General features: G+C 51.4%; 3 protein-coding genes across 10 annotated transcripts in view; all 3 read right to left on the reverse strand.

Moving 5' to 3' along the window:
- FSD1L (fibronectin type III and SPRY domain containing 1 like) overlaps positions 1-11,049 on the reverse strand; it is a 36,985-nt gene extending 25,936 nt beyond the window's left edge. For 3 of the 5 annotated variants that reach the window (XM_053932651.1, XM_053932650.1, XM_053932649.1), the window contains exon 1: positions 525-592. In XM_053932651.1, the coding sequence (XP_053788626.1) occupies positions 525-539 (15 nt within the window). In that variant the 5' untranslated portion in view covers positions 540-592. Of the gene's footprint in view, positions 1-524; positions 593-8,232; positions 8,329-10,970 lie in introns of those variants that run through there. The other 2 variants (XM_053932648.1, XM_053932647.1) reach the window with 1 other exon arrangement.
- An 882-nt stretch (positions 11,050-11,931) lies between these two features.
- On the reverse strand, positions 11,932-19,457 carry LOC128782284 (M-phase inducer phosphatase 2-like). Its single transcript, XM_053932541.1, has 16 exons — positions 19,414-19,457; positions 16,666-17,037; positions 16,339-16,466; positions 15,923-15,974; positions 15,671-15,712; positions 15,324-15,360; positions 15,105-15,203; positions 14,913-15,029; positions 14,570-14,668; positions 14,230-14,403; positions 14,013-14,108; positions 13,596-13,658; positions 13,395-13,493; positions 12,761-12,894; positions 12,550-12,661; positions 11,932-12,338 (listed from the first exon to the last, which is right to left on the reverse strand). Exons 1-16 carry the CDS (start codon positions 19,455-19,457, stop codon positions 12,213-12,215), a joined length of 1,794 nt encoding a protein of 597 aa, XP_053788516.1. The 3' UTR covers positions 11,932-12,212.
- The window catches only part of CAST (calpastatin), a 57,875-nt gene continuing 55,383 nt past the window's right edge, over positions 18,785-21,276 (reverse strand). For all 4 annotated transcript variants that reach the window (XM_053969029.1, XM_053969026.1, XM_053969027.1 and 1 more), the window contains 2 exons: positions 20,488-20,554; positions 18,785-19,999 (listed from right to left, as the gene is read on the reverse strand). In XM_053969029.1, the coding sequence (XP_053825004.1) occupies positions 20,497-20,554 (58 nt within the window). In that variant the 3' untranslated portion in view covers positions 18,785-19,999; positions 20,488-20,496. The remainder of the gene's footprint in view (positions 20,000-20,487; positions 20,555-21,276) is intronic.

Here is a 21,276-nt window from a genome sequence, read left to right on the forward strand (position 1 = left end):
GCACATCTCTGCCCTTCAGTGAATTCCCCGAAGGGTCTGATGGCAAGCAAGGGAAGGAGGGAATTACAGGGCAGCAACCACAGGGGAGGAAAAAAAAATCCCCCAACAAAACCCTTTTATGCATTAGTTCCCTTCAACACTAGATTACATCAATGGCAAACAGAAGGGCTTATGCACGCACCATAATTACTCATTACAGGAATACGCAGAATGAAGGAGCTCTACAACCGCTGGAGCACTTCATTCCAGAACCGCGGAATATCCAGGGCTGGAAAGGATCAACCCAATCCCTGTGGCAGGGCAGGCACACATGGAGCAGGTGACACCGGAACGCCTCCAGAAAGAGGGAGACACACCCAGGAGGGAAGCGGACTCGGGATTCCCCACAACTCCGCCAGCATCCCTTCCGCGCGCAATTGCCCTCCCGCACCGTGCCTCTTCCCAGGCCGAGCGCCCGGAATCGCCGGGGAAACGCCCCGCCGGCCTCCCGGGCGGCCCGCAGCCCCTGCCCCGCGGGAACTCACCCGCTCCTCGTCCATGTCTGCGGGCGCGGCGCGGCCGGGCCGGCGGGACGCGCGGTGGAGGGACCCGCTCCCGGCGCCGCCGCTCCCGCGGGATGAGCGCCCGCGCGCCCCGCCCCGCATGCACCGGGCCTGCGCGCGCCTGCGCGCCCGCCGCCACCGCGGGTTCGAGTCCCGGCCCCGGCGCGGCGATGGGGTGCTGCTGATGGGGGCGCTGCTCCGTTCGCCCTGAGAAGGCATCTCATCAATCCATGCCGATGCCTCCAATCCAGCCCGATATCTCCAATCCCTATCAATACCTCCAGTCCATATCAATACCTCCAGACTCGTTCTGGTAGTGCCCATTGGCATAAACTTAACCAGAACTTCCACCTCAGTTTTTCCACTGAGGATGGCAGGGCACTGGTCGGCTCACCGACCGACATTTCTTTGAATCTCCTCCAGTAAGTCTTTTTTGGATTGGAGAAGCTACTTCTGACCTGGGGTCTCGGTGACTGCTGTGTAACGGGACAATACCGGGCTTTGTGGGCGTGTATTCCTTTCATTACTTGTTATTTTCGGTTTAAAAGGAAATAAAAAAGAGTGGATGTATCTAACAGTGTATTCTTCATGCCCAAATATAGCATGGATTTTAAGGGGGTGGCATAATTTTGCAACCGAAGGAATAATGATGCTTAAGTGCAGTAAATTATTTAGAAGTGAAAGAGGAAAATTTCGTGGAGAACCATTAAACACAGGAAACAATGATAGTCAGCTGTGCAAGACATTACTGTGCAATGCAACTTACCTGTGCTCAGTACTTGAAATGCTCGTGCCCTAAGTGACCAAGAGCTTAGGAAGTTGCCTAGGAGACCCTCTGACATATTACACATCTATAATGCAATCTTTCTGCAAACTTTTGTGGAAGGCTGCCTCTCTGAAGACATTCAAACCCCATCTGGACATGTTCCTGTGTTACCTGCTCCAGGTGTCCCTGCACTGGACAGTCCAGCTGGACTTAGGAGCAGAGCCTGACCCCCCTGGCTGTCCTGTCCTTTCAGGAGTTGTACAGAGCCACAGGGTTCCCCCTGAGCCTCCTTTTCTCCAGGTTGAGCCCCTTCCCAGCTCCCTCAGCCGCTCCTGGGGCTCCAGACCCTTCCCCAGCTCCGTTCCCTTCTCTGGACATCATTCCATGATGTTTGTATGAGGTTGGATGTCCTGTGAGGCAGCTTTACTTTACCTCACATCTCTCCTAATCCAATCTGAGGAAATATTTTTTTTTCCCAAAGCTGTGGTGTTGGAAAGGAATAGTAACTTCATGATGATGGCATTTGGCAGAGATGCAGCCACTGGGCTGGAGGGCAGCGTGGTGGTTTCTTGGCAGCTCTGTGCTGGAATTAAAATGCAGCATTTTTGGCATGGACACACCAGTAGGAATCCACTTCCAGTGTGGAAATTCATCACCGTGGGGAGATTGTGCCCCCTGCCAATGAAGGTGGCAAAGGATGCCTCTCTTAGGCCATCTCTGCCTCTGTGAGTCCACTCCCACCACAGCTGTGCCTTCTCCATCAGCAGCACTGCACAAATCCAGGGCAAGAGGATGCAGCAGCATTGCTCCAGTCTCCCCAGCTCCATCCAGAGACCTCCTGGGACTGCATTCACTGGCACCAGGCTGGGCCTTGGCTGTGGCTTGAATATTTGTGTTATCTTTCAAGTACCTGATAGCTTATTGTTTCCAATTAGCACCCACAACCTGGGCTGGTAGTGGTAGTTTCAATTTGCAGCCAGTCAGAAGATGAGGAGAGAAAATCATGTGTGGTCATGCCATGCCTCAGGTTGTCCAGAGGCAAGGACAGTGACCATGACCATGAGCCCATGATTTGAGCTTTCCCCCAAACATTCTAGAAACAAAATACTCAAATCTAAAGGGATTTTCATCTCTTGGCCTGGGAGGCACCGGGATCAGAAATAGTGCCTGTGGTCAGACACCCAGGGGTACCAGTAACACTGAAACCCTCTGCAGTGTATTGGGGTGGGTGGTTAAATTGATTTCTGCAGCTGTGGGCCCACTTATTAATTTCAGATTGGATCCCATGGGAAGATTCAACTGCAAATTCCTTTCTAAACTGCAAAAGGAGGGGAAGTGTTACCATGAAGAAATATTTCCACAGTTTTGTGGGCTCCTTCAGCACTCTTGTGATAATGAGTCCGGAGGAGGGCACCAAGGTGATCAGAGGGGTGGAACATATCTTATACAAGGAAAGGCTGGAAGAATTGGGATTGTTCAGTCTGGAGAGGAGAAGGCTTGGGGGAAACCTAATCCCCATGCCTGAATAAGCCAACAAGAAAGATGGAGAGAATTTACAAGGACTTAGGATGACAGGGCAAGGGGGAATGGCTTCACAGTGGCACAGAGCAGGCTTAGATTAAGCACTGGGAAGAAAATTCTTCCCTCTGAGGGTAGTAAGGTCCTGGCACAGATGGTGGTGCTAGAGGGAATAAAAAAATATCTTCAGAGTTAACACTCTCAGTGTATTTTAGGCCAAAAAGAAACATCACAGACAGAAGACCCGCAGGAAACAATGGCAAGAAATTAGAGGAGGAAGAAACTTACTTCAGGCCCCTAAAACAATAATGGACCAACTTGGGTAACCACTGAATAATGTTATCTATCTCCATGCAGGGTGGTAAATTAGATGCACTTTTTTTTTTTTTTTAAATTAAGGGGTAGAATTTTAATGAAGGATTTTTTCCCCAGAGCAGTTTTCTGATGCCCCCAACACAGTGCTTCCTTACAATTAAGCCCTGAAGCATAAACCAAGAGTTAGCCTCACCTGGCCACCTCCTAAAAGCACTTGCTATCTCAAAAGTCACAAGAAATAGAATATTAAAACTCTATCCTTGCTGCTCCAGGCATAAGATAAGGCTGTTGTGTTTTTTTCAAACAATAGCCAGACCGCAGCACTTAGATTTATTTGCAGTGCCAGATAAATCTATGTAATGTGAGAAGAGGCAGCAGGTTGTTGCATTTCTATATGGAAGAAGGCTTGGAAGTAGTTAAAAATTATACAAAAACTCTTTCTGAGAAACCAAGCTAACCAAATAGCAGGAGAGGAGCAAGGCCTTTATGACACAGTAAATATTCTTTGAGCTAGCTTTGAGAAGGGCTGGACCCTGTGGCGGCTGCTACAGACGTTAGAGCTGCTTATGTTAAACTCAGTGTGGCTCTGGCACCAACAAACTCCTCTCCTTGTCCAGGTCCAGGTCACTGTGACTTTGGAAAGGCCTTTTTTGGGGTGCTTAAACCAACCCCACAACCATCGACCTGGAGCCCTCCTGTGTTTTTGGGGGTCTGTAAGTGGACACAGCAACGAGTGAGTCACAAACTGCCTCAGCAGGCTCTTCATTGGTGCAAGACTTTTCTTGGTGCATCATTCTTTTCTTGTATTTCCATATTTTGTCCCTATTTTGAGAAGGCCAGGAGCCACCAGCACAAGCAGCCAGCCAGTGGGAGATGGTGGAGCAGCAGTGAAGCCTCTGTGTGTAGGGCATGAAATAATCTGAGAACAATAAAAACTTCCCCGGCTTTCCTCCCATCAAACTACCTGGAAATGGCTGAGCTACCTGCTGAGCAGGGAGTCACCGTGGGTGGGCTAGGAGATCATGACAATGCTTATCACTTCATTACCTTGATGAACAGCAAAGCCTCAGAAGTCTGTCTGCTGATGGCTCAGTGTCTTTGGATGTAATTAATGCAGTGTTTCTATCATAACCCAAGAAAACAAGATTTGTGATCTTCACTGCTCCCCACTAACAGCTTCTGCTGCCTGTCCCGGAGGGCTCTGCTACACAGCAAGAACAGAGGACTGTGGGCAGAGGAAAACAGGCTTTCCTTCAGTTCTCTGAATCAGTCACTGCACTGAAGGAGACACAGTAAGATTTTATTTATGTGCACACAGAAAAAGCTCTGACTATCAAATCTGCTTCATTGTTTCTACAGTAGGCTCTGCACCTATTTAAAATTAAAATCTGCAGACAAGCACAGCTCTGTGATAAGAACTGTGTGTTATGTACTTATACTTAGCAGAGTAGAGCCTTGATTTTTCATGGATTTTCTTAGTAGTAATCTCCAATTAGAAACAGAGGAAAGTAAAATGTGTTCTGAAACTTGAGCAACTGATTTTTCTTCCCTGGAAAGCCCATTAAAATCCACTGCCTTTCTAGTTTTATACACTTATTGTAGTTTTAACCCCACCTGACAACCAACCATCACACAGCCATGCACTCACTGCCCCACCAGCTGGATGGGGAAGAGAATCAGAAGCGTGAAAAGTGAGGAAACTTGTGGAATGAGACCAAAAAAAAAACCAATACATGACATTTGAATTTCTCTTCACTTAGTGCTACCTTTATGCCCACTATAAATATGGTGTCAAATGAGGGTTTGAATCTTTAAAAATAGTATTTTTATCATTTAAAGCACTGTAAGTCAGCGGTGAAGCTGTCTCCAGTGGAACTGCAAGGAGGGAGGAAAAGAGTTTAGTGGGATTGATGTTAAACCCGCAGTCACCACTTAGTACATCATAAATCAGGATAGCTGGGATGAAATCTTTTTGTCCTCAACTCCAGCTTCTCATCATCAATGTGACAGAAAAAACTTGGGAGTCTGAATCCTTTACGGACACATCCTGTGCTAGGCAGCAGAGTGGCTGTGCTAGCTCTCTCCCCCCTGCTCTCTGCAGCCTGGAGTTCAAACTTGGGATATTTCTGAGGGGAAATAAAAGCAAAAAAATAATAAAAAAAAAAGGGCATGGAGTGCTTCCTTAGTCAGTCACAGCAGTGGGATTTGGAAGTTTTGCTGTTTGTCTGGGTAGAAACCTGATTCCTGTAAGCACAGTTAGCTGGGAAGACAGTGGATGCAGGACAGGTTGCCCCACAGGAGCCCTGTAGCTCCTGGAGGAGAGTATTTCTGACCTGCTGTTGAACCACAGCCTCTTCCAGAGGACATAAACATCCTGCCCCATGCAGATTAATTTTGTGGGTTTTTGCTGAAAACACCTGTACATGCTCTGGTACTCCTTATGTTCTTACAAATTGTTCTTACAATTTAAAGAATTCCAGAAGAAGTGATAGAGAACCATACCCAAACTAATCAGTTAGACACCTTGTGCTCTCCAGAGTACCTTTCACTGTTAAATTCCACATCCCTTTCTCTAGTGTGAAACCTAGGGATATGGAAACAGGAAACACTCCCTGTTTCCATATCCCTAGGTTTCACACTCTTGATATTGCTACCATGCATGACTTTCCCTTGAACACCACACACCATTTCACACCCGTTTTTTAAGTCAGCTCCTTTTTAAGTCAGAGTGTGGTCCCCTTTTGTGACAAACTTCTGCCATGGCACCAGAGGTATCACAGAGACCCTCAGAGCTGTGCCTGGGTCACAGTCTTGCTCAGATCAGTAGGGTGGTAACAAAAATTGCATGTGGCTGCAGGGGAAATAGGTGCTGCATGTTTTGGATACATCTAAGCCTGCAGAAAACAGCCCTTCAGTGCCACAAGTTGGTACAGAGCTCATGGTAGCCAGGACTGAAAGAAAATAGACATTTCTCCATCCTTGAAAATTGGCCTGGCATCAAATTTCATCAGGCTGCAAAATTCCCTCAACAACCCCTGAGAGAGAAGGAGAGAGAGAGAGAGAGAGAGAGAGAAGCTCTTAGGAGAGAGGAAATATTTGTATAGATATTTCTTCTATAAATAGAATATACCAAATTAAGTGGAGGCAGAGCATGAGAGCTGTTGGAAAGAAACAAAAGGCTCACTACATGGACTCTGGTTAGGAGTCACCCACCCATGAAGCTGAAGCCCAAGTCCTTCAAATCCATCACTTTGTCAGTTTCTGACATTACTACTCTCATGCCAAAGCACCTATTTGGAATAAGCTTTGACCCACCTCAGAGGGCAGGGAATAAGTACATTTTCTTAGCCACTGCCTGTGAAGGCTTTGCTTAGAGCCACATAGTCAGAAGTCACTTTATATTTTAAAACCAGGTTTGAGAAGCCCTGCAGCCAGCCAGCAAGAAGGCAGGCAGTGAGGAGATAAACTGGAGCAGAGGTAAGAAAAAGAGGGGGAAAGAAGAGAAAGGGAGTTTTTTTCAGCTGGCATAATAACAAGCACACCTGGGGAAAAGGGTCTGCACCTGCCTGGTTTTTTCATATCACAGAAGGTAAGAGGAGAAGAGAAAATAAGAGCTCTCCCCTTCAGGGAGAGAATGTGCTGGCATACTCCAGTGGAGAGGCCAGTTGTGGTTTGAAAGAGAAGGAGAATAATTAATGAGGTTTTCAAGGCTGTCTGCACTTTTGCTGGGCCATACAGTCAGCTGCACTCCTCTGGCCATTAAAGATTAAGGAGTACTATTTCTCCAGCTTGTCACATGGACCTCCCATTCCTTTCTCAGAGGTCCCAAAGCAAATTGTGGGCAGAAGCTGTTTCCTCCACGGCAGACTGCTGCTAGGGCCAGGGCCACCACTGATGTCACTGATTTAACCCCGGCCAGCAACAAGCCCCAACAAGCTCACTCACTGTCCCTGCAACAGGACTGGGGAGAGAATTAGAAGGGTAAAAGTGATAAAACTTATGGGACGAGATAGATAGTTTAGTAAGGAAGGAAAAACCACACACAGGAGGAAAGCAAAACAAGGAATTCATTCACCTTGGGCAGGCAGGTATTCAGCCATGCCCAGGAAAGCCAGGCTCCATCAAGGTGGCTTGGGAAGACAAAGGCCATCACTCCAAACACAGCCCCTTCCTCCTTCTCCCCCCAGCTCTGCTTGCTGACCCCAACACCATATGGTCTGGAATATCCCTCTGGTCAGTTGGGATCAGCTCTCCTAGCTGTGTCTCCTCCCAAATCCTTGTGGATCCCCTCTCTGGCAGAGCAGTGTGAGAAGCAGGAAAGGACTTGATGCGGTGCAAGCTGTCTTCAGCAATAAAAAAAAAAGATCCATGGTTTATCAAGACTGTTTTCAGCACAGAGCCAAAACAGCCCTGTCCAGTAGCCTAGCTACTCTGAAGAAAGTTAACTCTATCCCAGCTCAACCCAGGTAATATGTGCTGGTGGATGGCAGGGTGCACCTTGCAGGACACAAGGTCCCTAAAGCTCCTTCGCAGCAAGATTAGCTCCTGTCCTCTTAATGGGCTCAGGAGCTCCTAATCCTGGTTTTGTGCTGCCGGCTGGCTTGCCCTCCTCACCTAGGACAGACACAGGCTCTGTGTGCGCTGTTGTCTGCGCTAGGAGCTTCCGCAGGGAGGAGAGGCAGCTGCGGGGGGCACCTGCCACCTTGCCTGGTTGGAAAAGCGCTGGGCCAGTGGCTGCCAGTGCCCAGCTGATGGCACTGTGTCCCCGTCAGGCTGCCCGGCCGGAGGAGAAGGCGATTCGCCCGTGCCTGGCTGGAAAAGCCGGCGTGCCTTTTCTAGCCAAATGGCTTTACTCCGGCATTTATATTTAATAGTATGTATTTAATATATACTATATTATATAATGATATTTATTATATATACATAAATATATTATATTATATATAATGTATATAGTTTACATATATGTATATATAATATATATATACACATATATTTTATATATAATATATTATATATTATCCGTATCATATATCATATAATATATATTATATATTATAATTATATATATTTAATAATATATATTTTTACCCGATCCTCCTGGGGCATGAACTCTTCTGAAGTAGCTGCAGTTTTGCTCAGGCCGATAGAAGCTGTTGGGCGCATTTGGACAGTTTTGTGAAAGGTCTGAGGAGGAAAAACAAGCCAGAGAGATGGAGGGCTTGAATTTGCCAGCACTTTTGCTGGCTTTGACGTGGCCTGCACCATCCCAGGGCTTCTGCCACATCACCACAAGACCTGAGTCTAGGTTTTGCCTCTGAATGAAATGTAGACAAAGTGCTGCTTCTATTTATGTTTTTTGTTGTCTTGTGGAGAATGCAGTGCTAACAAGGGACTCTGCATCTACCACTTCTACTTCAACGCTACTTGAAAAGTGAAGTTCAAACGCACTCTACATAAGAGTCTTTGTTTAAGTAATTTTAAGGTGAGATGGTTAAAAGTACTTAAAAGTGCATTCCTGCCCTCCACTTTGCTTGCTGACAGGGTCAGAGCCAAGAGCAGTTGAAAATCCCACCAAGACATTTCATAGGGAGTGTTGCCCCTGGTTTCCTCCACAGAGAGAGGAATTGCAGCACAGATGTGCAAGGAAATAGCAATGAACCCACTTTAACTGTTGCCAGCAGAAAGCAAGGAGATTAAAGCTTAAAACAGCAGCAGAAGTGCATGGCCATCAACTGATCTTGTAAAAGGCAGGGCAGAGATTTCAATATACTTCACCATCAGGGCAAGCCAGAGTTGGAGACAGCTTCCGTTCTTTTTTCCTTTCTCTCAGATGATGTTTAATCTGTGAGACAGATGGATTTTATATCCAGCTTGACAAATGACAGAGAGAAAGAGAGAGAGGTGGAAAGGTGAGGAACTTTGTCCCAGGTTTCAGGAGCAGAGTTGGGATGTGCAGCTGTGGCTGTGTGACACCTCAGGTGTGAGATGGAGAGGTGACATGGAGGGAAGGTCTGGGTGGAGGAGAGGTGTGGATCATACACATTGTGCAAGGATGGGGCCATGGACTTGATCTTGGAGAATGATGGGGCAGCAGAAAAGAGAGAGAGGTACAACCAGCAAGGGTTAGGTGAGAGTGTGGGGGGGAGAAGGGGCTTAAGGCAGATAAGGAAGAAAGAAACTGTCAGCAGAAAGCCAGACTGAGTTTTACCTGTGGCGTGAAGAGTGCCTGTGTGTTCAAAGAAAAGAAAAAATTAGGACTACAGTGACTGAGGTAAGGTAAAAAGCAAAATTCAGGGTGTGTGAGCCTGGGTGACAAGAAGAGAATTATGAAAAGGTTGAAAGTTGCATTTCTGCACCTCTGCAAAGGCAGTGTTGTGTATTCTTGTGTGCCCTCTTAGAAGAGCAGCACTGGATGATGGACCTGACCCCTCAGCTTCCCAGATCTTGCAGAGCTAAAGATTGGCAGCAAGAAGAGAACTCCACAGTAAGGCATGATAAGGTAACACAGATCTGGGGGTGGGTGTTCTGACTTGTCGTAGGCTTTCTGTAAATGAAACACAAAGGCAGAAGATGACCTTTGTGCCGAAGGCTGATTCTCTGCCACCTCTTGGAGAGCAGGAGCCTCAGTTTAGTCACACGGGAGCCTGGGGAGATCATCTCCTGGGCCAGAATAGTTGAAAGACAAGCCTCTCCTATTTTTGTCAACACTCCTGGGCTGCCTGCATGCAGGGAGCACTGAGTCACACAGCCTAGCTGACTTAGAGCAGAGCTGTCCCCAGCAGGAGCTAGTCCAGGGGACTTTGCTGGGCACTGACCTGGACCTGGACCTGGACTTATTTTTTCTGTCACAAGCTCTCAGGAAACTAACTGGTTTGTTAGAGCCAAACCAGCCCTTTGCTGGTTTTTTAGAGGCCTAGAACAGATGTAAAAAAGAGCAGTGTGCTCTGAGAGGGGAAACCAGAGGAGGAAAAAAATGTCACCATTTCCTTTTAGAGAGTTGCACTCAGTATCCAGTTGGAACAGTGTGAGCACCATTGCTCTGGGGCTTCCAAATCCAGGGACTGCTGTGTATCCATGCATGCTGTGGGAAGCAGTTGTATACTGCCAGGACATTAAATTAGATTCCCTAATGAGCTCTCAGCTGCTAGCAAGATCCAACAGTCCCAGAAAACTCAATTTTGCAAGGATCTGCAGAGAAATGAGCAGGTCTGGTTTGGTTTCCTGATCATGCCTAGGGTAAAGAGCAGGCCACGAGTGTCTCAGAATAATAAGTATGCATCAACACACACAAAGTTGAAGCAAATGCAAGTATTTATGGAGGATTTTACAGAGCTGAGACTAACACTGGGTCGCTGCAGGTCCATGAGGGGAGCTGTGGGCAGCCTAAAACCTTTGCAGGTGGCTCTTATAACCATGCCCTCCTGGCTGTGCTGGGACAAGGGCACTACACAGAAAGTTTGCTCTTCGGCACTTGTGTGAGCACAGCACCCTGCAGAGAAATACCTCTTGGTGGCAGTCCAAGATGAAAATTGCTTCCTGGCTTCTTTGTGACACTGCTCAAATAAACACTCAGTGAGTTTCAGGGAATATGCATTTACTGTCATGCTGTTTCCGTGTCAAAATTACTCAGTCAGCAGCGTGTTTAAAATGTGGTTATGATGAAGCATTATCATACTCATTGGTTTTACCCGCTATTCAGTTGTGTATTTCACAGCCATGTCACAACAGTGTATATATAATCTATAATATATATAATAACATAATAATAAATAATAATGTATAAATGGGTAATATAATCAGTGTAGATTATATTACCCACCCATTACCTGTGGTGTTAAATACTTCTCTGTAATGAAAAATTACTTAGTGATAGATTATTATTATCATTATTTCATGATAGCTGGGGAGCACCAAAGCCCACTGAAGCTTTAGAATAGGCTGTGAAGACTCCTAGAGAATGAGTCAGGTTTGGTGTTTTGTTACTATGACATAGACCCAAAGCAAAGCATGTGCCATGGATACCAGGGGGTCTACTGAACCTGTAGACCAGAAGGTCAACCTTTTAGCATTTCAAGGGAAATGTAAAAGATATCAACAATTGAATAAGTAGTCCTTCATAATTACCAGTGAAGGAATGTATTGTGTGACAGCCAAACTGTTGTGGCAACACTTTATAGAAAGTTAATTTGCTCTGATATTACCTTTTTTTTCCCCCACTGTATTTTAACAGGTCATCGGAATTTGTGTCTCAGAATTTGAGGGATTAATGCTGCTGAGTGCCCTGATGAGCCCTGACCCCCACTTTGGGGCTGTCACAGTTCTGGGAGTCCTACTGAGCCCAGGCTCCCCTCAGGAATGGGTATCCCAGCCCTAGGGGTGCTGCAAAGTTCAAGAGACCCCCTGAGAAAAGAGAGTATCCTGCCTGGGGTGTCCCACAGCCACCCCAAGTGTCCCAGGGCTCCTGCCAAGCCCAGGATGCCCAAGAAAAAGGGTCCTATGGCGGCCCGGGGCCACACTGCTGCCACCCCAGCATGCAGGAACAGCAGCCAAGGGGCCAACAGTTGGCCCCCCTGCCCCAGCCCCCTTGTCCCTGGGGAAGCCACCACCACGCCCCAGGGCAGCCACCGCCTCAGCCCTGTCCCCTGCCAGCAGCTGTCCCCGTCCCTAAATCCCAGAGCCCTCCAGCACCACCTGCCCGTGCCCCCAGCCCCGGATCGGGGGCTCCCACCCCTGCAGCGCCCCGGTGCGGGCACAGAGAGCTCAGGAGCCGCGTTTGTTCTCCTGCAATAGGAGTTTATTAACAGAGACTAGTACAAACGGTCTTAACAGCAGACAAACACAAACATATTCATAACAATAGACAAGCAAAAAAATAATCATACCAATAAGCAAAAGTTCATAACAATATATAAAAATTATTTATAGCAATAAACAAACGCAAGCCCAATGCTAATCCTAAATACCACGCTAAACCCATCCGAACGAAGCAGCCCAAGCCGAGGCGCATCCCCGGCCAAGGGAACCCTTCCTCCAGTCCGAGCTCCGGCGTAGCGTTTCCCCCCGAGCGTTCACAGATCCCGCCCGCGGATGAAGAGCGCTCGCCGGCCGCGCTGGCTCTGCCCGTGGAACCTGCGCAGCTCCTCCCTGAACGCCGGGTCCTCCATGGGCCGATAGTCCCGGGGCTCGCAGTGGCCCTGCAACCCACGGCTCCGTTAGCCCCAGCAGCGCAGCCCCCGGCCCGCAGCCGTCCCGGGCCAAAGCCAGCGCCCCGGCCGGGAGATCCCCTCCCATGGCAGGGAAGGTGCTCAGAGCCAGCGCCGCCTCTGTGCCCCCACTGCCCTGTGCCCCCATCCCCCCCCAGTTCCTGCCCTCCTGCCACCGCGGGGACACCGGCAGGGGACTCACCGGGAACTGGAAGAAGAACTCGCGGTACCCTCCCTTCAAGACGTAGAGCTCGGGGTAGTGCAGCTGCGGGTACCTGTGGCAGGAGCGATCCCTCTCCCGCAAGAACTTGCACCTGCAGCCGGGCAAAGCCCACAGCATCAGCCCCGTGCGAGGGTCCCGGCTTGCCCGGGGGGCTGGCACACCCCTGTGTGCCCCCCGTGCCCTCACTCACATTTTGGGTCCCCGTTCTACAGAGAATTCGCAGTGGAAGATGACAATCACCCTCTTGCCGGCGTCCTGGGGCACGATGGGCCGCTCCAGCAGGGATTCCTCCAGGTCCCGCTGCAGCGGCAGGTTGACAGCGCCCTTGGGAGGACAGAGGCGCCTTCTTCCCCTCTGCCTCCAGTTTCATTTTCTGCAGGGACCCAAGGACGCTGCCCCCAGCCTCCCCCTCCCCTCCCCCCCCCCCCTCCCACCACCATCATGCTCCTCTTTCCAACTGGGAATCAATCCCTTAGCGGGTGAGCGGGTGGCATGGCGTTTTTCAGGGGCTGCTCCACCCCTCCGGGCGGCTCTGGACCCTTCATGGGGGGCTGCTCAACCTCTCCGGGGGTTCAGAGGGGCTCTGGAGGGGCTGCTTCACTCCTCTCTGAGACTATCTTTGGAGGGGGCGCTTTGGATAGTCTCCTCTCTGAGACTATCTTTAGAGGGTACTCAACACATCCCGGGGTATCCTGAATCCCTCTTGTCTCCGCTCCTCGCGGGGAAACGCTCAATCTCTCGTGGTGGGCTCGGCACCTCTGGGGCTGCAGTGGGGCTCGGACAACCCCCTTCCTCCCGGCCCCGGGGCCACGGGGGGCTCTGACCTTGATGTGGCCGCCCTGGTACTCGTAGGGGTATCGGCAGTCCACGACGACGCTGCGCTCGATGAAGCTGCTGTAGCGCCCCGTCAGCACCTTCGCCAGCTGCGGGGGGAGCGCGTCACCAAGGGGGGACACACGAGGGCTCGGGGGGGAACAGGCAGGCAGCCCCTCGCCGGGGCTGCGGAAGGATCGCTGTCCCCTTACCGTGTCAGGAGAGATGTACTTCAGGCCCGGGTCCTTCCCCTCCACCGTCGGCAGGAGGTGAGGCTGGAGGAGACAGGCCCTGGGCTCATCCCCGTCCCAGGGGCACCTCCCGGGGGTGGCACCTGTCCCCCCAGCCCAGGAGCCGCCAGTGGCCGGTTCTGCAGCCCCGGGCGGGGAAGAGGCACATACACTGCCTGTGGCACGGGCACGGAGCAGAGGAGCAGTGATTGGGCTCTTCACCCGCTGCAGGCGCTGCAGGCTGGCAAGTCACAGCCCCAAGGCCCCGTGTCCCCAAGCAAGGGCCACCAGCTCGCTTTGGGCTCTCTTTGGCGGCACTGCGGGGCTCCGATGGTAGCCGCTGCTCAGAATAACGGGGGGCAGCGCGCCCTCAGAGCTGCCCCATCCTCGTGGCCCTACCTTGGAGAAGTCCCCAATGAGCTCCTGGTCATCGTTGGCCAGCAGGTTCTCGATCTCCTCGAGCTGGGCAGACCTGCAAGGCTCCAGCCACACTCCCTGCGCAGGCACCAACCAGAGACACCCCCAGATGTCAGCAGGGGCTCTGGCACAGCCGGGCAGTGGCCCAGTCCTGCCAGGGACAGGCTGGCTCTCCCCCGACACCTTCCCCATCACCCACCGGCTCCAGGGATGCCTCCTGCTCAGGGCTGCCGGCCACTCTCCTCTGCCGCTTGGCCTCGGCAGGGCTGTCCCTGTCCGAGGGCCGTCTCCGCTTCGGGACGGGCCCGGGGACACTGCTGGGCACCGAGGGCGAGCGCAAGAGCTGCCGGCACTGGCCCCGCTTCCCCGGACGCTGTGGGAAGAGTCCGCGCTGCTGCCCGGGGGTCTGGCAAGCCGCTAGCTCCAGGGCTGGTGCTGCTCACCAACCAGCCCCCGCCCCAGGGACCTTCGGCCCCAGACCCCCCTTCGGAGACCCCAAGACTGTGGGGCTCCATTCGGTGCCAAAGGTGGCCACGTACCAGCTTTGCCTCCTCCTTCTTTATCACTGGCGTGGTCACCGGCTTCTCCATCCCGCAGGGCACGGTGGAATCACTCTGCCACGGCAGCAGCTGGGGAGACTTGGGGGAGAGGCAGAGATGATCGTGAAGGGGACAAGTCCTGCCAGCTGCTTCCCACCCCCAGGCAGGGACGAATCCGTACCCAAGGTCCGTCCAGCTCCAAGTTCCTTGGGGGTTTGGAGTCACAGTGTCCCCATGACCCCACAGCCCGCCCATCTCCCACATGCACACGCCTCCTGGACCGGCATGGCCACTTGGTCCAGCCAAGGATCCGTAGCTCCTCTGGAGCGCTGCAGCCTCTCACCGGCTCTGATGTGTCGCAGGGGCTCTTGCCAAAGAGGTCCCTCCTGGCAGCCCCGTGGCCGTCGGGCAGCCGGCTCCTCTCGCCCAGCCTCTGCAGCTTCTCGGGGACAAAGCCCTCCTGCAGCAGGGGGAACACGGCGTCAGCACCCCTGTGCTCCCTCCCTGACCTCCCAGGTATCGCCGCGCCCCTCACCTCATCTTTGGGCTCGCTCTGCCGCCGCTGCACTCTGTGCCTGCGCACCTGGAGCTGGCAGATGTCCTTCAGCACCGGGCTGGCTTCCAGCTGCCACTGCTGTGGGACAGCCAGGGGGTGAGCGGTGCTGCAGAGCCCTGTCCCCTCTCCTGGCTCCATTCTCCTCGTCCCGGCTCGGCCGGAGACTCGGCAGGATCCTGCACAGCCTCCAGCACTCACCGGTAAGAAGCGGATCCTCTGGTGAAGGAGCTTCCTGCTGCAAGAGCCGGGAAAGGAAAGGATCGAATGACTGCAGGTGTCCCGGACCGCTGTGACCCACCCCTCTGCCATTGTCACCTCCATCCCCTATGTCCTCAGGGTGCGGTAAGACCACCCCGCCCCCGCCAGGGCTGTCACAGCTCCCCAAAGGGACCTGGGCAGGCACTGAGCGAACATCAATAGCCTGAGTTGGACCCCAGGAGGGGCACGGGCATAGCCTGGCTTTTGGGTCTGGGACAGGGACAGCCTGGGCACGGGGACAGCCTGGCATTCATGTCCTGCCCCAGGGATAGGGCCCCTTCACGTACTCTTTGAGAGCTCTCCCAGACTCCCCGATGGTTTTCTGGAAGCTGTGGGGAGAGCAGAGATGGATGGGATTTATAGGGAATGGCATCCACGTCCCTGCCCAAGCAGCCCAGGTTGTCACCCCCCAGACACAGATTGGTGGTCACAGCCGGATGCTCAGCCCCCAGCCAGGCTGAGACCGGGCCCTGATGCTCGGGAGAAGCAGGGCAGGGACAGGGGCTGTCCCCGGGGGGACACGGGGATGGGGCACTCACTCTTCTTGAACGGCTCTAGAGCTCTGCCACGTGTGGGAGTCAGGACCCGATCCTGCGGGCGAAAAAGGGACAAGGGTGTGGGGATCGGGTCCCGGCCCCAGTCCGGGGCCCCCGGCAGGATGGGGCCGGGCCGGGAGCCGCCCGGCAGGCGGCTGGCAGCGCCGTTGGGAGCAGCGGTGCCGCACGGAATGTCGCGTGTCACCCTGAGCGGGGTCCCCAGCGGAGCGGTTCCTGACTGAGCCCCAGGCAGTGCAGGTGGGAGCTCCTGCCCAACGCTCCCCAGAAGCTGCCCCCCCTCGACCCCCTTGGCCAACCCCTGCCGAGACACCCCCGACCCCCCTCCGACACCCTCGGCACGACCCCGGAGCTGGGGCCGGTTGCGGACGGCTGTGGGGCGGAGCAGGCGCATCCCTTACCTGCATCCGTGGGCTGCGAGGAGACCGAGTCCCGGGGGCGGTCCGAGGCCACCGGCTCCCGGGCCAGTGAGCGCCACAGCCGCGGGAGGGGCGGCCCCGCGTGCCACCTCCTCGGGGTGTCCCGGTGCCTGCGGGCGGTCGGGACGGGGAAGTGTCAGTGCCCCGGGTGCCCCGAGCCCCTTGTTGCCCTGGCGGGTCGGGGGCAGGAGCTGAAGGAGGGCATTTCAAGCGCCCTCGGGCACGGCTCCATAGAGCCGTGTCCCGTCCGAGGAATCTCACGTGGGGCGGGCGGACAAAGCCAGTCCGGCCCCCTAGCCACCCCCTCACCTGTCCGGGCCCACCGGCTCAGTTCTGTCCATCGCTAGCGGCGTGAGCGGGGCTGTGCCCGGGGAGGGCAGCGGCGACACGGCCGCCAACCCGGGCAACCCACGGCCACCGCGCAGGGACCTGGCCCGGGCAGGGACCGAGCGAGCGAGGATCGAGCTCCGGCAATGACCGGGGACAGGGGACAAGAAGTGACAAGAAATAAGAGGTGAAAAGAGATGACGGATGAGTGCTGGGGGTTGATAAGAGGCGATAAAAGGTGACCAGCGGTGACTAGCTGTGACCAGCGGTGACCAGAGTCGCCCAGTGGTGACCAGAGGTGACCAGAGTTGACCAGAGGTGACCAGAGGTGACCGATAACACCGCTCCGCTCCTCTTTACAGCAGTAACAGGAATAACAACAGCGGCGCCCGCAGCCAATGGGAGGCCGTGGCGGGCGCGAGGGGACGCCGCCGGCCAATGGGAGGTGCGCGGGGCGCTTGGGGGCGGAGCCGCAGCCGAGGGGGCGGTTTCGGAGCGGAAAAGGGGCGGGGTCGCGCGGAGGAGGCGGGACCAACGGGGTAAGGGGCGTGGCCGCCGCTGTCCCTACGAGCGGCGTGGCCGGACCTTGTCCTTTGTCCCTGTAGGGGACACTAGCCCAGCCCTGATGGCTGTCGTGTGCCACTTGCAGGGCAATGAAAGGATGCCCTGACAGCAGCCACCGAGTGCCACATCCAGCCGCAGGAAAGCAAGGCTGAAATCCCAGAGGCTGGGTTTTCATTGGTGGAGTTTCTGTTTTTAAAGGTACTTGTGAGTGGCCTGCTCCGTTTACCTGCTGGAAACTCTTATTTCTGTATTAAACGTAATCTAAATTTGTTAATTGCCACTTTTGCTTAAGGGCACTTGATTCCTTTGCTCTTGCAAACATGCCCTTGCTATTGAATCCCTGGTGTTTATTTCCTGTGTGGTTCCTCATGGATGTGCCCAATTTTGGAATTTTAATAGAGATAAAGACTGGGGGGAAAGAATAATAATCTAGAACTAATCCCAAGCATTTGACTTGACTATACCTCCCTTTCTTCCCACCTGGGTATCAAACCTGCCCAAGGTTCCAAACACTCCATGGGTGTTTGGAAGGCACCCTGTTGCACTGCTGAGAGCCAACAGCTCTGACACAACCCTGCAGAAAGCACCACTTCCTCCTACTCATGGCAAATTCCATGTAATTATATCTATATATATCTATATAAATCAGGAATTCTGAGAAAGCTCTGCATCATGCTAGTGACATTTTATGCTATTCAAGTATTGTCAACTAATGGGGAATTTGACAAAAAATCAAATTGCAGGTGATTTCAGATCAAGGCCTTTTTTTGTCCCCTTTTTGTGCATTTATTTCTTTTGTGACCAGCAAATGGCACTTCTGCTTTCTGCTTTTAACTGCTCACTTCTGAGGGCAAAATTAGGTGGCCTTCCTGGTACCACAGAACCCGCCTTATTATTCCCTCCCCACCCTTTAATTTTGGATGTGCTCATTCTCCCAGATGCACTGCAGCCCTCCTACAGAAGAGATGGGACCTCACACACAAGTATTTCAGGACCTGCCAATTTATCTGAGCACAATAAATTTCAGTGACTTACATCTTGTTCTTCCAGCTGTCTCCCAGCACAGCAGCAGCCCACAAGTTAGATTTGCTCTTGGTCAACTACAATGCAGCTTTGAAATACAAAGGAAAAGGGGCAAAAAAAAAAAAAAAAGTAGCAGGGTCTCGATGAGTTTGTGAACGCCTTCATGGAGTGTCACCAACATGTAAAGAAAGAGGGACTGGGCACTGGAAGTTGCTTCCCAGGGAGGTGGCAGAGTCACTGTTGCAGGAGGTGTTTTAGAAAAGGCTGGATGGGGCACCAAGTGCCATGGTCTGGTTGACAAGGTAGTCTTCAGTCACAGCTTGGACCTGATGGCCTCAAAGTCTTTCCCAACCTAGCTGATTCTGCAATTCTGTATTTTGCGTTTGGTTTTTTTTTTTTTAATGTTAGATTCAATTTTAATATGCCAATGTTGTTGGTGGTTTTTTTTCTTTATTTCTAGGCTTTCTTCTGCCTGACAGCAGCAGCGATAAATGAAAAGCCATGAAGGGCACAGTGCATCCTTAAAATCTTTATTGGAGTGGCACGGTGGCAGGCTGCAAGTACAGTCACAAGTCTGAATATCCCCATCTTCAATCCCTGCACCATCCCTGCCTGCAGACCCTGGGCTCTGCTGCCAGCAGCCTCCCTTCGCCAGAGCTGCACAAGTGTCAGGATATGCAGAAGGACATTCTGCAGGGCAGGGAGGCAGAGGAAAGCCCACGGAGGTGGTGGCAGCCCAGGGCTGTGGCAGCCGACCTGTGAGAGGCTCCTGGCCGTGCCTGTCCTTGCAGGGAACAGGAAAAATGGGGTTTTCCTCCCTGCAGCAACACCTTCAGCCCCATCCCTGCGCTCCCTGCTGGGGTGCCAGGAACAGGAGGGCTAGAAACAGTGCAAAATAAGATAAAAAGGAGCCCGCCCCTGGACCTGAGCTTTGATCACTGCTGAGCTCGTCCCCATCCTTTCCTTATCTACCCTTTGTGTTGGTAGCTGTTACATTTGTAATTTGTCCAGTCCAGGAGACTCCTCAAATTATGAGATAACAGTACAGATACAATTGGAAATAATGGTAATATTAATAATAATAAAAAAAAAAATCCTGCCCTAGTGTGTTTTAACTACTGCTAAAGGCAGCATCCCAAATACCTGCTTGATGTCCAGACGTGCTGGAAGAAGAGGCTAATCCCCATTTTCTCACACTTTAGCTGCCCCACAGCTGGCCTGCAGCTTCCCACCAGGAACTGGCATGAGCAGAAGGCTGCACAGCCCAGCTGAGGGTAACTAAAGCTCACTATATTCCAGAATACTTAATGCATCCACTGCAATGTTAAAAAATGCTAGCATATATGAACTCTTCAGAGATTTACAGGCACTATGTGAAGATTATGTGCAAAAGTCTGCAGATATATTTTTCTCTTTTTTTTTTTTTTTTGGTATAGCTCTTCATTGATGCAATATATTTCCTGCAAATAGAAAGCATTCTTTCCCCCAGAATGCTGAAGGAAATTACAAAAATGTCAGACTATGTGAGTCTTAATAAAGTAAATTGCTGGGAGAAAGAAACAAACCTGAGATTACTACTGGGAAAAAAGAAAAGATGAGAAAAAGTCCAGCAAGTATCACTGTACAAAAACCACCCAGAATAACTATGTGCTTTTGGCATCAGCTTTTGTTCTTCAAGAATAATCATCCACCTACAGAAAGAAGACATCTTACATGATGCAGCAGGATCCTGGGGCAGGGGGAGTAAACAAAACAAAAAAATAATGTTAGAGTGCTTATCTTCCGTTACTTGGAAATAAAACTCACAACATAAATCTGTGAAGAATTATGGGAACTAAGCCTCCAAGATGGGTCCAGAGCAGAGGTAATGACACAAGATCAGTATCCTAAAGATCATAACCCCCAGCTGAGATGTGCTTGATCCTCATTACTCTGTGAGAATGTCTTAGGGAAGCAGCACTTCACACCTTGGAAAGCTTGGAATTCCACCAGCCTAAAGGAGTTTAGCTAAATGAAGTAGTTCTGTACAAACTGAATGGATAAAGGTTTCCTGCCTGGGAACCCTGAAGTGCAAAGTCAACCCAAGCATTTTCATTTAGCAGCAGTTTTAACCATGTCTTGGTTTAGTTCAAGCACTGCTAGCAAAACTCAGCTTTAATTCACAAGCATGAAATTGTCTTTGTGGTAGCCCAGGGAACAGGGAAGAAGAAATCTCACCTGGTAAGGTTAACGTTTAGCTTGTTTTCTGCTTCTCAGATTTGCTGCTGGAGGACTGTCCCTTTGCCTAAAGAGAGGATGACACAATGAGAAACTGAACCAAGCTAAAACCTGAAATCAGGCAGTGACAAGACACTCGTAAGAATCACAGTTCAGACATAAATACAATCTGCACCTGAAATACAGATAGTTCAGCAAGAGTATTTGTGACTCCTGCTGTACACAAATATTTTCACCTTTTCACAATCAACTGCTTTCTTTCAGACAGAGTGGGTAATGCCTGACCTCATCATTCCCTGTTCCTAAACACCCTTTTACCCACAGCAGTGATCAGGCCACAGGTCAGAACATCCTGAAGAGGAGATAAAGACCCATCAGTTTTACACTGAGAACTGCAAGTCAGTTCTGTGGTCTCACAAAAGGCACCTGTGGTGATTTGATAATAACAACAAGCAGAAATCCCATCACTGACATGTGAAATGTAAAATTCCCAGACATAATCATCTGATTTGGGCATCTACTGCACATATCCTCTGTGAGAAGAACATGATGGAACAAGCTTCACCCTGACCTGAATCAATTTTCTCTACTTCTGGGTAAAAAAAAAAAAGCCAAGCAACGCTTCTTACCTTCCCCTTCTCCCCACTTTTTTTTTAATATAGAAACAGCTGCCTGCCATTCCACACCATGCTCATTCTTACTTTTTTATGAAAATATGTAGGTCTTCATTAATTTTAAAACATAATTTATGATAATAACTTGGGAACCTGGCTGTGGTTGTAGGAGCAC

This window comes from Vidua chalybeata, chromosome Z (genome assembly GCF_026979565.1).
Source record: "Vidua chalybeata isolate OUT-0048 chromosome Z, bVidCha1 merged haplotype, whole genome shotgun sequence".
In the NCBI taxonomy this organism is placed as follows: Eukaryota; Metazoa; Chordata; class Aves; order Passeriformes; family Viduidae; genus Vidua; species Vidua chalybeata.